The 16635-nt window shown below is 39.0% G+C and overlaps 1 protein-coding gene across 8 annotated transcripts in view; it reads left to right on the forward strand.

Moving 5' to 3' along the window:
- The window catches only part of BLTP1 (bridge-like lipid transfer protein family member 1), a 214456-nt gene that overhangs the window by 74521 nt on the left and 123300 nt on the right, over nucleotides 1-16635 (forward strand). For all 8 annotated transcript variants that reach the window (XM_067530214.1, XM_067530216.1, XM_067530220.1 and 5 more), the window contains exons 18-23: nucleotides 2219-2397; nucleotides 2541-2647; nucleotides 4653-4861; nucleotides 10108-10335; nucleotides 11035-11172; nucleotides 15375-15551. In XM_067530214.1, the coding sequence (XP_067386315.1) occupies nucleotides 2219-2397; nucleotides 2541-2647; nucleotides 4653-4861; nucleotides 10108-10335; nucleotides 11035-11172; nucleotides 15375-15551 (1038 nt within the window). The remainder of the gene's footprint in view (nucleotides 1-2218; nucleotides 2398-2540; nucleotides 2648-4652; nucleotides 4862-10107; nucleotides 10336-11034; nucleotides 11173-15374; nucleotides 15552-16635) is intronic.

The raw sequence follows: 16635 nt of genomic DNA on the forward strand, positions 1-16635 counted from the left end.
CCAAACTTCCCAGAAAATTTTATTCTGGGATGACACTTGTCATTGGAAAATTAAGTGGGATTGATTTTTTTGGGGGGAAATTAGAGCTGGGATTTGAAAATGAGGGTTTTTTTATAGTGGGCCACTGACTTCAATCTTAACTAGGGAATGGGCACTGTTACTTCAATTTTATTCTAAATTCATTTAAGTGGGGCTGGTAGCGCTGCCTATAATCGGAAGTGTTAGTAACCTTATCTATAAAACCCAGTTTTCAGTTGCTTATAACTTTGTCAAACTGTAACCATTTGGGCTGAAATTTTCTATGCTGGTTGTCTGCCTCAGACTGAATATTTTGGAAAGTTTCAGTCAAAATGCATCAGCCATTTCTGAGAAAGGGAATTTGATAAAAACCGCATTATTGTGCCCTTGTTAAACATTTCCTTAATAGTTTTTGTTGAGAAGCTCTAGCATTTCCATTCTTTGGAGCATGAACTTAAAATTTAGCTGGGAGGTTGTACTTGTGTCAGGGATGAGCCTTTTTCCTTTCCTATGAAAATGTCAATATTTGGAAAAAGCCTATGCATATGCACAGTATTTTGCTTCCCCCTTGTGTGTGTGTACATTATGTTGTTATACATTATATTCTTTAATTACACTTGTTCAGAAAGACTCCACACCGATCTGAGAAACTCTCCTTTTCCTTCCTACCTACCTCTTCACTGCTCATAAACTTTCCCTCTCCTACTTCACACCCCACCAACAGGAATCCCTTTACTTACTTTAGAAACCTCCCAACTTGTTTCTGGGTCTGGAAAATCACAGAGCAGATATAGGTGTTTTGAAGTAGCCCCACAGAAGTTCCTATTACCTGTTTCATGCTTCCTCTTTATTGCTGTTTGCATGTGCTGCAGGACCTGCAGGATGTAAGGTGTACCACAGACTCTGGAGTTTGGAATATTCCCAATGGCAGCCATTGATTTTATGCCTTGTAGTAAATCAGCCACAGTACACAATTGTGGCATTACTGGTAGAGCTTAGCGCCATTACCCCTTAATGAAAAACTTCCATTTGAGACTTAATGTATATCTTAAGACACTGTCTGCAAATTTATTATATATATTGGCAATCAGAAGGCACTTATAGGGCTGTAACTCCCTTCTCCCTGGAAACTAAATGTAGTATTTTAGTGACATAACTGTTGCATACTTTTAGTCCCCAAGAAGAGTGCATCTCACCATGGCAGACCACATTGCTTTAACCAGCTCAAAATAATCTTGCTGTTCTTTTTCCTTGTTTTCAGACATGTTTTGTATTTATGGATATATTGTTTGAAAACTTGTTTTTTATGAAAGCTTGTTTTCCTGATATGAAAATTTTTTAATAGAAAAAATCCAAGTACATGAGTGAAGATGAATCTTAACAATATTTTTCAGTGATAATGGCAAGTGGTTTTTTGTCTGGGAATAATTATACTCAAGGGTATACTGTTTGCAAGATTAGTCCTTATGCCCATATCTTGCAAAGAATTATGCGTGTGCTTAATTTTCATTGTGTTCAGAAATTAAGTGTGTAGTTAAAATGTCTTTGGTAGCACATAGTCTAATAAAGAACTGTATTTAAAACTCATGGATTCTTTCTTTGACCGAGCCAGTAATATTCTGAGTGGCCCTGGTCAAGTTACTTATATGTCTCTGAACCTTGTATATTTAGAACAGAGATAATGCTTAACCACCTCACAGGAATGTTTTGAAGTTTGATTAATGTTTTAAAAAAGTCTTGGAAACTTTTTACAAACAGTGCTGTAAGTGTGAATTATTATTATTAGTAGTAGTAGTAATTATAATTTGAAATCTTCAGGTTCTAGGATTTTGGGAACTTGAACCAAATATTACATTTTTGAGATTTTAGGATGAAAAGGACATTAATGTGTCACTGTGCTCTAGAGGTCAGATTAGAACATGTGACTAGAAATCATTGCTCCTGTGTTCTGTTCCTGGCTGTGCTATGTGGCCATGAACAAATCACTTGGGGCATGATTTTTTTCACATGTTGTGAGCACTTTTGACTCCTGTTGAAATCAGTGGGAGCTGTGAATATTCAGCACGTCTGAAAATCAGGACCTTGCCTTACCTTACAGCATGCAATTCATCTGTCTATAAAGTGGGTATACTGATGCATAGAACTCCTAAAACAGTACTTGGAGTTCATTTGTTGAATATTGTTAATATTTCATTTGTAGGGAGAAGATGTTGATCTTCATTTATTTCTACCAGATTGTCACCCTAGTAAATATTCTCTCTTTATGTTGGTGAAAGATTGTCATCCTAATAAAATAAGTCCTGAATCATGTATTTCGGCTGAATGTCAAAGTGGTCAAAAAACAGGCAAGCCCAAATGGAGGAATATTACTCAAGAAGAGTGAGTTCTGTTACTTTATGAAATATATAGTAACTCCTTGTCTATTTGTGTTGGAGGAGAATACTATAAGTGCTGATGTTTTTCTGTATGCAATAGGAAATAACGAAACAATGGGTACTTTAAAACATCTTTCCTTTGGATAGGGCTGGATGGGTTGAATGCTGGACTGTGCCAAGTGTTACATTCACAATTGACTACACTTGGCATCCAATTTATCCACAGAAGGCAGATGAACAGTTGAAGCAATCATGTAAGTGTCACTTCATTTCTGCTATATTTTAAGAGTGATTGGGAAAAAAAGCTGTGGCTTAGTATGATCATTTTGTTTTAAAATTGTTGTTTACACCAAAGAGATAGATAGCATTCAGATGTAATGGGGATGATCAGCCAATATTCTGAATAACTTCGCACTCCCCTTCTTTCTGAACCTCAGCTTAACTTTTTGCAAAACACCAGGGTGGAGTTCTATCTTTTCAGGACTTGTCAGAGAGTAAAACAAACATCTAATGCACAAAAAAAGCATTGTAAATAGTATTTGGAATACTATAAATCATTTTAAACAAGATATTCGACAGTAAATCTACTGTTGTTTCTTATACAAACTTCCCCCTTTTTCTTCTGTTACAAACATTCAAATATAAGGTTTTAACATAAGATTTTTTTATATTTCAACACACACACCAAACACATTCCCCTCTGGTCTTCTCTGAGATGATATCTCAGCCTTTATAATGTGGCCCTGGTTTGCAGGGTGTCACCTGGATTCTTCAGTCATTTCAAACATCTCCGAGCCCAATCAGCCAAAGAACAGTCTGGAGATCTCCATAGTTAATAGCATTCCAGCTCTTGGGTCAGTAGCTGAGTGGTCCTCACAGTTGCTGGTGAAACAGAAGTCTGCAATCTGTATCCAAAGTGGTACAAGGAGGAATATCAATTCCTTGAATCTCTATAAGGCTCTCTCTCTATAGGACACCATCTTCTCCCCATAAGTCCAGCCAAGTCAGGCAAGAATGTACAAACACTCATTTGACTAGGTGCTGTCCCATTTTTTTTCTCTCTCTCTCTGACTGAATCCCAGTTTAGAGCAGTTAGCTGATAGCAAAATGTAAGGCTCTTCTGGCGACAAATGCTTCCCTCTAACCAAGCCCTTCCTCTAGGTCACCACATTGCAGTGAACCAAACATTATCCTACTGGATGGGTTCCTTGTAAATAAAGCTAGAATAGTACTGACCTGAATCCAAAGTAGTAGAGGGATCGGGACCCAGCCATCACAGTAGACAATTCTTGGTCTTATATCAATCAATGCTGTCCACAATTTAAATACAGAGAATAAATCTGTTGGGTAAGAAGAGATGCAACTTCTATGTAATCTGTTTTCTCACCATGATATAATCAAATAGTGGCCATTTTAAAATTAAGTACTTAGTATTCACAATAGAAAATCAAGTTGAATTCAAAGGTGTGTCCTTAAAAGATGCACTGGATAAATGTGCATAATTAAGATAGTTCTGTGCACACTGAGTCTTACACACTACAGTGGGAGAGCTGCAAGCTTATTTCTTTTGGAGCAAAGAATTTACAAACTTTCCCAGCAAAAACTTTATCTCCAAAGCAAAACCTTACAAGTCCAAAAGTTTCCGACTTTTCTTTTTTCCTTGTTTGTCTAACCCCAACACCCAAACCATAATACAACCCCAACCACCCCATCTTCTGAATTAAAAAGAAATGGTGGGAAATAAACTGTAAACATTGCCCATTTTTGTTAGCACGATATTTAGGTTGTTCCATGGGAGCAAGTTTGGGCCCACAATGTCATCAATATAGATCTCTATTTGTAATACGTTCTCCTACAATGTACCTGTCTTTTTTCCTCCTGTTCTTCTGCAATATCTGCATGGTTGTGGAAAAAGGAACACCCATAAAACTGAAAGTCACATCAATTTTACTTTAAAAGTGAGAGAAAAGAAGAATAGAAACATAGTTTTTTCCATAACTTGAATTAAAGATCTATCATCTCTTGTGCACAGTATCTGTTGAATAAAACATTTCATACTCTGTTAAAATTATTTGATTTTTCCATTATGTTTGCTTGTTAGAAATATATTCTACATTATAGACGTATCAGTTATCTGATAGCCAAACACACTGGAAAATATAATTGTGTCCTAACTTAATGAATGTTCATTTGCAGAAATTCACAAGTCAGAAACATAACTAGTTGCCAAAAAGATTGACTTTTTTGTTTATTCCTAAGTGTCAGAAATGGAAGAAACTATGTTATCTGTACTAAGGCCATCACAGAAGACAGCCGATAGAATCATTTCATCTCCCACAGCCTCAACTCGCCTTCCTGTTGATCCCTCGGAACTTCCACCTGATAAGCTACATGTGGAACTAGAACTCTCCCCGGATTCTCAGATAACCCTCTATGGACCTCTGTTAAACGCTTTTCTGTCTGTAAAGGTACGAATAAAAGGAGAGCACATCATTTTAACAAGTAGGAAAGAAATATTTAACATGGTTAGAAGTTCAAACCACTCGGATTTTATAAAGCAGCAAATACCCTGTAAGAGAACAAGATTAATTTTTTGGCATTGTGGCACTTGCTTGTAACAAGGTCTTCTCACGAGTTGCTGAGAACTTTGTTTTTCTAAAACAGAAGCAAACCTTTTTTGCATTTAATTGAAATTAACTGTACTTACACATGGTCAAGTTTAATCAGATAAAATACAGCTTATTTAAAATAAGAAGTCCCGTGCAGAATCTTTTAGCATTTTTAAACAAATAAAAACCATGGAGTGTTCTGTCTCCGAAATAGAAACTGGTAACTTAGTGGTGGTGTTTTTTTTGATGCCTGTGTAGTGTAATATTGGAGGTGACAGCCTGTGATAGATAGAGAATATTTGGTAGTCTGGTGTGATATGAAGGTTTTTATTACTATGTGTTTGCAATAGTTGTATTACTCAAGCCACACATGAGTTGAACAGGTCAATACAAAAAAGTGATATTTTAAGTATAGAAAAGACATGTTGTTTTTATATGCTTTCACGTTCCTCCTGTGCCCTCTACACTTGGACTAAGGCACTTAGCTTGCCTGTCCCAATGTGTGTATATATATATTTTAAAATACATGCCTCAAATAGTTTTTCTGTAACCATGTGTGTAATGTGCAGGATGCATGATGTGGAATAAAGGTTTGTAACAGCACTTGTAGACTGGTAATCTGAAACATAACTCACTTGTGACTTTGTTATTGATGAGTATTGTAGTCATCACAAATTCATGGGGTGAACATTTATATTGCAGTATGTTGCTGTCTATTTTGTGAGTGTGAATGTGTAATTTTTGGCCCCAGTAGATTTTCTGGATTCCTTTTTACATTAACAAAATCCAGGAAATTCAAAGTTAAGGCTGATATGAATCATTAACTAATACCCATTGTGCATAGGTATTTCCTGACTCTCTGAACTGGGTGTGATTAATATCTTACTGGAAGCAGCTATATGTGGGCACAACAGGGAGCATGAAAGAAGCATTTCCGCCTTAACTGTTAATGTAATGAGATCTTTGATGTTGGTTTTTGGTGGTAAAAATTCAAATTGACTTGCCAAATTACACTATGAACAGATATCCTTACATTTTTTAGGTATTAAGTTAGACATCTTTGCAGAATTTGGGCCAGCTTGCACAGGGCTATGCTGAGGGCCAGCATTTCTTTAGAGACTCTTGATTTCTGCAGTATACTGAATTCTTTGAAATGTCTGTAGTGGTGCACAGCAGGTAGTAAAATATTAGAGTAAATTAACATTTTAAAGACATGCCCCCCAAGGATGGATAGATTTTTTTAAATTTATTTATATATATATATATATATATATATATATATATAAGAGAATATTTTAAATTTATATTCTTGATTTTTAACTTTTTTGCATTTTAAAACGCTTCCGTTTCCTCCCTCTTCTTTGTGGCTGTGCCTTCTTCTAGGGGAAATGGGGGGTGGAGGGAGCATTGTTGTGTCTTTTTGGTGCAAAAGGGAAGGAAGTGAACTTGTGAATCTCACTTGATCGACTAGGAAATGTTAATTTGCTCAGAAATCTGCTTGGAGTAAAGCATATTGGCTCTATGATCAGTTCCTTTTGGAGGCTTTCATTGCAGGGCAGATCAGGGGGAGTTTTCTGATCTAGGGGTAAATTGTAAGGCCCTGCCTTAAGTTATCAACTTTCTTGGCTGTTTTGAGACACTTATAGACTGGAAGAAAAGTGTGTGTGTGTGTGTGTGTGTGTGTGTGTGTGTGTGTGTGTGTGTGTGTGTGTGTGTGTGTGTAAATTATGAATTTTAGATGGGAGTTTCAGAAGTGCTCACCATTATGCTCTCATTTAAGTCAGTGGGAGTTTACCATTGAATATGGTAGGAGTAGAATTCGACTAATACAAAGTGCTTTTGCAAAACCTTCCCCATCCCATGGTATATTTATACTGTAGCACCTGTACATGATTGAACGTTTTCATTCTGAACCCTGTTACTTTTACAGAGCTCTTGGTCTGAGGTTGAGTTCTGGTGGTGTTTCTAAGAGATATGATGTTGTAACATTTGATACCATGGATTTTTAATTCTTGGAATAAAAGTGTTTGTGAAAGGCTGCTTACCTACTATCTTATAAAACTGCTAAAATGCAGTTTGAAGATTTAAATGAATGACATTCTTTCCAAGTGTGTCCGTTTGTTGTACTTTCTAATATTTTTGTCATTTGTGCTTAAATTGTTTTTGTCCAGCTTTGTTGGCAACATACTGTCCTCTTTTTTGCTTGTGCTTGATTCTTCTTAATGGTAGTTGTGATATGTTTTTTTGGTTTTTTTAAATTTTCAGTGTGTGCTTGCTGATTCTATGCGTGGGAGGTTTCACATGCATATGTATTTTCCAAAGTTTGATATGACTTTCAGTTCTTCTAGCTGTGGAGCCCTTTAATGTGGAACACTTTGTTTCTTCAGTTCACCAGTTTGGAATGGATAGTTGTAGCTCTTTGTATCCTCTGAGAGGCTCTAGCAGCAAGTTATCAGTATTTTAATACCCTCTACTGGTCCTTCCTTAACATACTTCGGCCAGTTCTGTCTCGGTCACAACATTCAGCTGCAGCAGAAAAATTTCCTTTGAAATAAGGGAAACATTTAAGTGACTGTTCCGGGGGGGGAGGGGGAGAAAGAAGAAGGTGGGGGGGGGGGGAGAAAAAGAGCTGGGCTGTGGAACTACTGACGTGAATGAAAGCCTCTTATTTTGAGTGCCATATAATACTTAGCATTTATTTAGCATTTTAATGCTTAAACCACTTTAGAAAAACTACTGTAATTCAATTATTATATTGTGTCCCCCACATTGGGCCATGGAATATGTCTGTTCTCTGTAGGCCTTTTCAAGGGTTTGGGAGATATGAGTTTCCTTTCCTTCTTTATACTAGATATAGTGCCTCTGTATGATTTACTTGACATTGACTCACATGCTTAAACATATACGGGATTAGTGTCTTGGAAGGCAAGAGACATGAAGGGTGAGGAAAGTGATACAATTAAATAAATACAATTTTAGTGTACACAGTTGAGTTTTAAAAAATTATAAATTGTCACTTATCATTGTCCCTCAACCTGGTCATCAATTGGCTTGCTTCTTATAGGATGGAGGTAAATCCCAGCCATTTAAATTGCTCCCCCTCCAATATTTATTTAAATGGGGGGGAAATTAATTAAAAAAAAATTAATTTAAAAAAAATTCTGACTTTAGTTTAGTTTATTTAAAAATCAAATTGTATATTTTGTGATTCAAAATGTGTGAAATCAGATTAGACTCAATCTAGTTCCCAATAGACAGGTATCTACAGCACAAAAACCACCACCACATTAATTGGAACATTCTTGACAGTGATGGGGATCAGAGATTGGCTATACATAGAGATTGAATTACTCTTATCTCTAGAGTGGCCTGTTCCAGAGTGAGTGAGGTAGCATAATTGATGCATGTGCCATGACTGTTCTGTGGCTAAAGAGAGGACTTTACTCCTCAGGGTGCTCAATTCAGCACCTCTTCCCAAAGTACTTAATATGAAAATGTCATTTAGTAGTAAATTTTTGTTGTCCCAAATCACTTCTTGAGATATCTAATTTGTCAACTTACTTTACTTTTTTACAGTATTTCTTACCTTATTCTAGGACTTCCCCACCCCCTCCACCCCCCCAAAAAAAAACCAAAAAAAAAAAAACCCCACATGCATCTTTTAAAAGTCTGATTCTGACACATTTAGTAAATAAAATGTAGGAAATGTCTCTTGTTATGATGGGGTTTGAGCTTTCCAAAATAATTTGACAAAAGTTATTTCTGTCTGAGTTAATTGAATTGGAGATTGACTTAGAAGCTAAGTGAATTTTAGACCCCAGAGGATGCATTTGTGAACTTCTGTTATTCTAGAGGCATGTAAAACTTGCAATGATGGAGGTGTCTGGGAAGAGGTATTGGATGGCTGGTGCTCATGTTTGACTGCTGTAGGCTTTACTTTATAAAATAAATTAAAAAATAAACATCTGTCTAGCATTACTTCCAACTAGAGCCCTGCGCAGGACTATTTTTAAAATCCTGCTATCGTCCTGCCCCAGCCTGCAATACCACTCCCACCTGCTTCCTCATTGTTTCTTGAATTTTTATCCCACTCCCGCTATTATGGCAGCAGGTCCTGCAGAACTCTTGGGATCCCAGTCTTGCTTCAGGGCTCTAATGGCTGGATTCTCAGCAGAGGACTCCCCACCAGCACCTACCCACTTCTTGCACCCCTATGCAATGGGATGGGAATCCCCGACCCTCCCAACTCACCCAGGCAGAGGGATCGGAGTCCTCATAAGAACGGTCATACTGGGTCAGACCAATGGTCCATTTAGCCCAGTGTCCTGTCCTCTGACAGTGCCCAATGCCAGGTGCCATGACAGGTACTCATTCACCGCTAAAAGGGGATAAGTAGTCCCTGTGTCTCCTAATCCCTCTAACACTCAGTGCAAATGTCTGAAGAGACCCTGCATCGTCATGCAAAGGGGATTGTGTCCCATGCCCCACTATCCCCAGGCACAGGCAGGGAGAGCCCTTATTGCCACCATGCTTCTGCAGATCTGCCTTCAAATCTGGATGGCTGGAGAATGGCAACAGCTGCTTGCTGGGGTGTTCGTGTGGTTTGTGGCATGGGAAGACTATTTTTTTAATCCTGCTCCTGTCCCGCCCCACAATTTCCACTCCCACCCGTTCCCGCATTGTTTCTTGAATTTTTATCCTGCTCCTGCTATTATAGCAGTGGGTCCTGTGAACTCGCAGGATCCCAGTCCTACTGCAGGGCTCTACTTCTGACCACTTGTTTGTGTCATTGTACTGAAAGTGAAATTTTGTACAGCTAGATTGAGGTTGCTTTCGAAGACAATGCTATAAGGCCCTGCCTCCTACAAAGCACATTAGCAAGTGCTTAACTTTGCTCAATGAGTGATCCTATTGTAATTAATGGGACTACTCATATGAGCAAAGTTACACCCAGGTTTCAGTGTTCTGTAGAATTAAACCCTTAGTGCTTATCAGAGGGGTAGGACTAGGGTATAAAATAAGCACTGATTTGTGTTGCATGATACTGCTAATGACACTTGTAGTTTGTCTTCTTTCATGATGACTGCAATAATTCACTTTCCCAGGAAAATTACTTTGGAGAAGATGACATGTACACGGATTTTGAAGAAGTCATTTCAAGCCCTGTCCTGTCAATGTCAACATCTTCAAGCTCTGGGTGGACAGCAGTTGGATTGGAGAATGACAAAAAGGGAAGTGAGAGTTCTGCCAAACCAGTTCATCCCTTAACATTGCGCCCTTGGGACATTACTGTACTTGTTAATTTGTACAAAGTGCATGGACGACTACCTGTGGTAAGCTCTTGGAAGAGCCTTAGTCATCATGTGAAACCAAATACTTAATTTATTTAAAATATATGAATTATAATAAAACTGATATGCATTTAAAAATTATAGGCTATACATCAGTATGTGTGAAGCCATGCGCTTCATGAAACTCTTAAGTTCTATCCTATCATTGGTGGATTTTGGGTCAAATTATGTATATTATCTCCATAATATAATGGGTAAATGAATACAGGAATGCAGAATGATACTTGGAGAATTTTGCTGATTGAGTCAGAATTAGAAAATTCTTGTGTGTAAATCCATTTCATATTTAATGAAGAGTAACTACTGTTCCATGTAGTTGATAGTCATTATTTTTCATCAACCATAATGATTACTCTCTAAATCAACAGGGTCATGTCACTAACTCTGCAATCTGATATGTGCAGGCAGGCCCTTATGGAGTCCCATTAATTTTAAGGGGGGGAGGGGGGGGGAGGGAGAGTGTGTGTGTGTGTGTGTGTGTGTGTGTAAGGGTGCACATATTAAACTGTAGATTAGAGCAGCCTATGTAAATTAATATTAAATGGATTTTGAAGTAGCAGTCTTTTTCTTCAAGCACTGCAGGAAAATTTTCACATTCTGCGGGGGTTTTCATAATCTGACAATCTCAGTGGTTTTGTGTATCTGTGACTTCTCACAACAGGATATGTTGATTAATTTTAGCACTGCAGCACGGATGGTCCTGAATGCCCTACCGCTTTCTTGGAAAGATTGTGTTTTGAGATGAAAAAAGGATTTCGGGAGACCATGCTGCAACTTGTACTGTCCCCATTGAACTTATTCTTGAATGACAGCTATCAGGTAATATGAGTATTCTTTTGTGTTGGAGGAAAGTTGACTTTAACCATGAAACTAAAACTGAATCATGTTTTGACTTGAGCTTCTCTAACACACACGCATGTTTTCAAGGATGATGAGTCATGAAAAGAAAAGAAAAAACAATATAGTAGTAAGTCTGCTGGTGTCATGCATTCTGTATTTCTCTCTGTTCAGCCTTCATTTTTAGTTCACACACAAGAGAAAAGGATCTTTGTCTTGTTAATGTTGCCCTAAAACTGTTTAGAAGAAATGCTGTAGATGTTTGGAATTTGGTCTTGCAGCTGAACCTGGTACCATCTAGTTCCATCTCCTTAGTGAGCAATGGAGGACTTGCAGATGAATCACAGTTGGCTTCTAGCCGAATCACCTGATTGGCCAGCCTGACTGACTGGCTGGCTGGGGGAATCAATAGACATGCTCTGAAGCCCAGCAGCAGCATTTGGCCAACAGCTGGCCAATGCTTACGCCTGCAATTATGATTGTTCCTGTGCTACCTTGTTCACTGCCTTGCTTCCCTGCTCAGTTCCTGACTCTGGCTTTGACCCTTGGCTCTGACTTATGGGTCCTGACTCCAGCTGTGACCACTAGGCATGACTAATCATGCCCTGGTCTGTGACAGTTTGAGCAGCTCAAAATAAAAAGGGGTAGCTTCCTCTTCCATGATGGAGCCTACGAAAGCTAACATCCCCTTGTTTGGGTTGGTAGATGCCTTTCAGAATTTACAAACCCAGATTAGTGCCCTGCAGGTGTAAACACCGACTTTCAGAGTCAAGCCTGCCCCAGATCTGTGGAGAACTGAAGGTTTGTTTACTAAGCAAGTTCAATTGGAACTGTCGAAAGTTCCCTGGCTTTCTGAACCAATTTTGGCGCCTGTTCCTATTATGCCTGCAAACTTACCCTAGGGACTGGTCAGGGTTGAGCTCATTGTCAGTTCCTGACTAGGGAAGAGCTGGCCTGAGCCTTTCCACTGTTGGAGAAATCCAGCCTCCCTCTGGGCCAACTTGAGAATTTTGCCTGAGCCCTTGCAGCTTGCACATAGCCTGATCCCATCTCTCCAATGCAGAGAAAGATCAACACCAGGCATCAGGCTATTCCTCTACTGCAGAAGTCTGGAACATTTTGCCTTGAATTGTCCAGCAAAGGATTGATCTGCTTGTTGGTCAAGAAAATGCCAGGTTCCAGCCCCGATAGAGGGTCCCCCCCCCGCCCCTTCCTGCTTCTGTCCACAGCACCTATTTGTCCTCTGGTACCTTGATGACATCTAATCAGTGCCAACATACCTTAGGCTCCTGTTCTGTCTACAAAATGCCCTGATGACAGATGTCAGTCAGGAAGCATAGCTGGAGTCTGGTGTCTCCAGTAATTTTATGGACGTGAAATTTAACCTAAAACACAAGATCCTGACACAGTATAAGGTCATTCCTGATCTAATAGAAGCCGTCGATGGTTCTCTCCAGTCTTCAGACTGTCACACAAGAAACCTACCTTAGAGGTCTCTGCCCTTTAGGGTCATTGTGAGTCCCTCCAGTTTGTTTTGGTCCCGTCCATTCCCTGTGCTTGCTGGTCATTCCTGACATCATGTGGCTTGTTATGCATGATCCCCACATCCTTTCAGGTTCAAGCAAGGTCCATTTTCATTTCTCATGCTGCCAGCAATCCTGCTTTCCTGAGCCCAGTTGCAGGGTAGAGTCTCTCCCTATTACAGCTCCAAGCAAGGCCCTTCCCACCCCTGAGGACTTTGGAACAGGGGCACTCAGCTGGCCCCAACAGCCTCCCTAGCAGCCTTAGGGATACCAGCCAAGTACCAGGACTTCCAACCTTTTTGACAAGAAAGCTAATGTCTTGCTCCCTCGTTGGCAGTATGGTTGTCCTATAGACCTCTAGCCTAGAACTGAGGTTTTCTTCAGGCGTATCCACTCTTCCTCTGAACCAGAAATACAGGTGCTTGGAAACTATCTCCAAGAGCATTTGGAATAAAGATTAATGTCTGGGACCCTGGTTGTTGTTTTGTTTTTTGTGGACAAAAAGGATGGCTCTCTGTGCACCTCTGTGAATTACTAGGCATTGACTAAAATAACCTCCAGATATAGTACCCCCTGTTGCTTATTGACTAACTCTTTTCGAGAGGCTTAACTCCACCAGGGTCTTTACCAAACTTAGACCTCCATGGTGCCTAAACCTGGTTCTGATGAGCGGAAGACTGCCTTCTGCACCCAGTGTTGACACTTTGAATATCTGGTGATGCCTTTTGGACTATGCAATGCCCCAGTGAGCTTCCAACATTTTATCAGTGATATCTTTAGCTTTTCGTGATATACCTTGACTTTATCCTGTCTTTTTTGAAGGCCAGACTCTTCATGATCAACAGGTGCATCACATCCTGGAGATGCTTTGCATGAATCAACTCTATGCAAAACACGTCTTGCAGGATATTTATTCATAAGAGTAACATGTATTGTAGCTATAGAAAGCTTGTAACATATCAAGATAATATGTCTTGGTGAGGCCTATTTGAGGAGGAGGGAGTTGTCACCCTACCCTGGTCTGCTCCATCCTAAGACTTTCAATGGAAAACCATCCGACAAAACTACAAACAATTGAAACCTGGTCTGCTCCATCCTAAGACAAAGGCACTTGGGATTCATTCACTCAGGAGATAGCTTGAGAGGTAGGGGTGTTCTCATGGAAAATTGGATCCTGATTCCTCTTAATCCAGCCAGCTCTGCAACAGATTAAATTTTGGAGGGAAAACCTATGTTGTTATATTAAAAAGGTATCTATAAATGTAGCCCCAGGTTAACATTTTTATTATTTTGTTTTTTAATGTAACCATTAGCTTCCATCTCTCTTTAGTTTCTAGTGAAATCTTTATCCTTTTTAAATAAACCTTCTGTTTTACTGCAATTGCTGAGTGTTACACAGTACTGGTGATTTAAGGTAAAACTTTTAAACTGGGGTGCATTGCATCTTTGAGTGCAGAGGATCTGGATAGCACAGGGGAACACTTCAAAGGGACTCACTGATTTGGATTCATCTGTTGTTAACCTGCAAGGCAAAGATGGGTGAGGGGAATAGCCCAGAGAGAGCTCTTGAGTGGCTGTAAGGCTGGTGGTATCAGGGAGCTGACACCCAGCTAGGTACAGAGAAGATTCCCTCTCACGCTGGAGGCAGGGGTAACAGGGTGACTAACAGTCCTGGGGCCCTAAGAGTCATTATACCTAACCACCTAAAAATTGGTCAGGGTGCCTTAATTAGCATCACTGCTATAGTTTCAACATCAGCTTTAATTTGGGAGTGACAGGATTCTCCCTGTATCAGTTATTTGGCTGGAACATAAATATATCCATTTGCACTGAGATTGATAATGCCCTGTTGTTTGTGGGGTTGATACTTAAACAAGACCATTGCTTTCTCAAAATATTACATAAAGCCTATAAGGAATAGTGGGTTTGAAGTGATTTAATCCACTTGATAATTACATTAATTTTATTTTATTTTATTTTGGCCCACTTTATTCTAATTTGATTTGTTTATATATATTTTATGATCTTGCTTAGTTATTTAATTCAGTAAGTAAAGTATATAATTTTGGAAACCTGTGTAGCTTGGAGGTTTCCTCCCTAGACATTACTCCCTGAGAAGTCCTTGGCATAAATAAAAAAGGCAACTGGCCCTCCTAGTGGTGGTCCATACAACTGCTGTATAGTCCTCTTGTAACTGGTGCCCAAACAGGAACCACTGCTGTTTTTTGAGGGAAAGTCAACTTGTGTATTATCCATTAACTGTTTATGTATTAACCCACCATAAGCAACGTGGTTCCAGAACTTTGAATGATCTTGGGTGGAGAACGTGAGCCAGTTAACAGAGGCTAACCAGTTTCCCAAAATGAATCTATACTCACACTTGTTTTGTCTTTTAATTATTTCTGTTTAAGGTTTGAAAATTATAGCATGGCTCGTTGCATGTGACTTGATATAAACTCTTTTACTCATTTTACTTCCACTTGTTAGCTGAAATCCTATTTTATTATTTTTTTATTTTACATTGTATAGACAACAATGGGATTTTATTTATAGGTCAGAATTAATGTGTACAAAAATGTATCCTTTGATAATTAAAAAGTACAAAGCCCTGTGTAGTCATTCTTTGCGAATAATAGTCTTTAATTTACCTCTCCTCAACAGCGACCCTCTGTGGATGAATTACTTAGAGAGGGCCATATCAGCCTCTCAGGTCTGCAACTACGAGCTCATGCTATGTTTTCAGCAGAAGGTCTGCCTGTGGGAAGTGATACTTTAGAATATGCATGGCTGATCGATGTGCAGGCTGGATGCCTTACAGCTAAGGTTACAGCACCGCAGGTATGTTCTAGAAACGCTAAGTAATGTGTTCAGTACATGGCTTTCTGTGTATACATATTCCTTTGCTGTGATGCCAATGTAATGTGATCTTTTTTGAAGGGACCAAGTTTTTGAAGGGACATGGGCTCAGCCCAGTTGAAACTGATCTGTGGTTAAAGTAACTTGAAGTTATGGGACTTGAAAATCCAGCTGTTTGTTTAGATTTATTTGAAAGACTCTCCATGTGAAATCTAGGAATGACCTGTAGTCTAGATGTGTGTGAAGGTAAAAAGACAACTGAGTTCACAGACTAGCACTGCTTGTAATTTCAAGTGTAGGAGCCATCTGTCTTAATGTCCTGAAGTTGTACTGATTTGTACTGAATAGTCTTACAAGTAAATATTGTTATGCATATTAAAAGGACATCCATAGCCATAATATTCAAATGCACTTTAGATGGCATGAATCTTTTCCATGCAAATAGGGATGTATATTGTTACCCTATGTAGCACTGAACAAGCGTGAATGACAGGAGACAGGAAAACATAGCAAGTAGACTAAATGCCAGGGAATTTCAGTTAATAAAAATTCTATATAAAAGGATGCATTTTACATCATGTTTTGAAAGAGGCCAGGTTCACACTACATCTCGTGGTAATAAATTTCAGAGATGTGGGTCCTCTTCCTCTACTTCCAAATTCTCTGGGATAGATAGCTGAAATGTCCCATTTTGATGAGTCGTCATATGAGAGGCAGTTTGATATCACTGGTACTTAGGGTATTTGGAATACTATGTTGAAGTGCAGTAGGGAGCCCTTAGTGTGCACCAACAGTGTCTACATGGATCAATTAACGCACATGTTAGTGAGCTTTAAAAAAACCATACCTCTGCTGAGTGCATTACCCTACTATGTAGACAAGCCCCAGGATGAAAAATTAGCATTCAATTACATAAAAGCAAAGATGTGTCCCTAAAGGGGGTTCATTGCTTTAGAAGTGGCTAAAATATATTGGTTTCAAATAGAGATGAGTTTTGATTTTTGACATCACACTTCACAATCCATGAATGAAAAACTGCAGAAACTTACAAATGTCAAATCAGAAA

Source organism: Emydura macquarii, unplaced genomic scaffold (genome assembly GCF_026122565.2).
Source record: "Emydura macquarii macquarii isolate MOO-44397 ecotype Brisbane River unplaced genomic scaffold, CSIRO-AGI_Emac_v2 contig_3044, whole genome shotgun sequence".
Taxonomy (NCBI): Eukaryota; Metazoa; Chordata; order Testudines; family Chelidae; genus Emydura; species Emydura macquarii.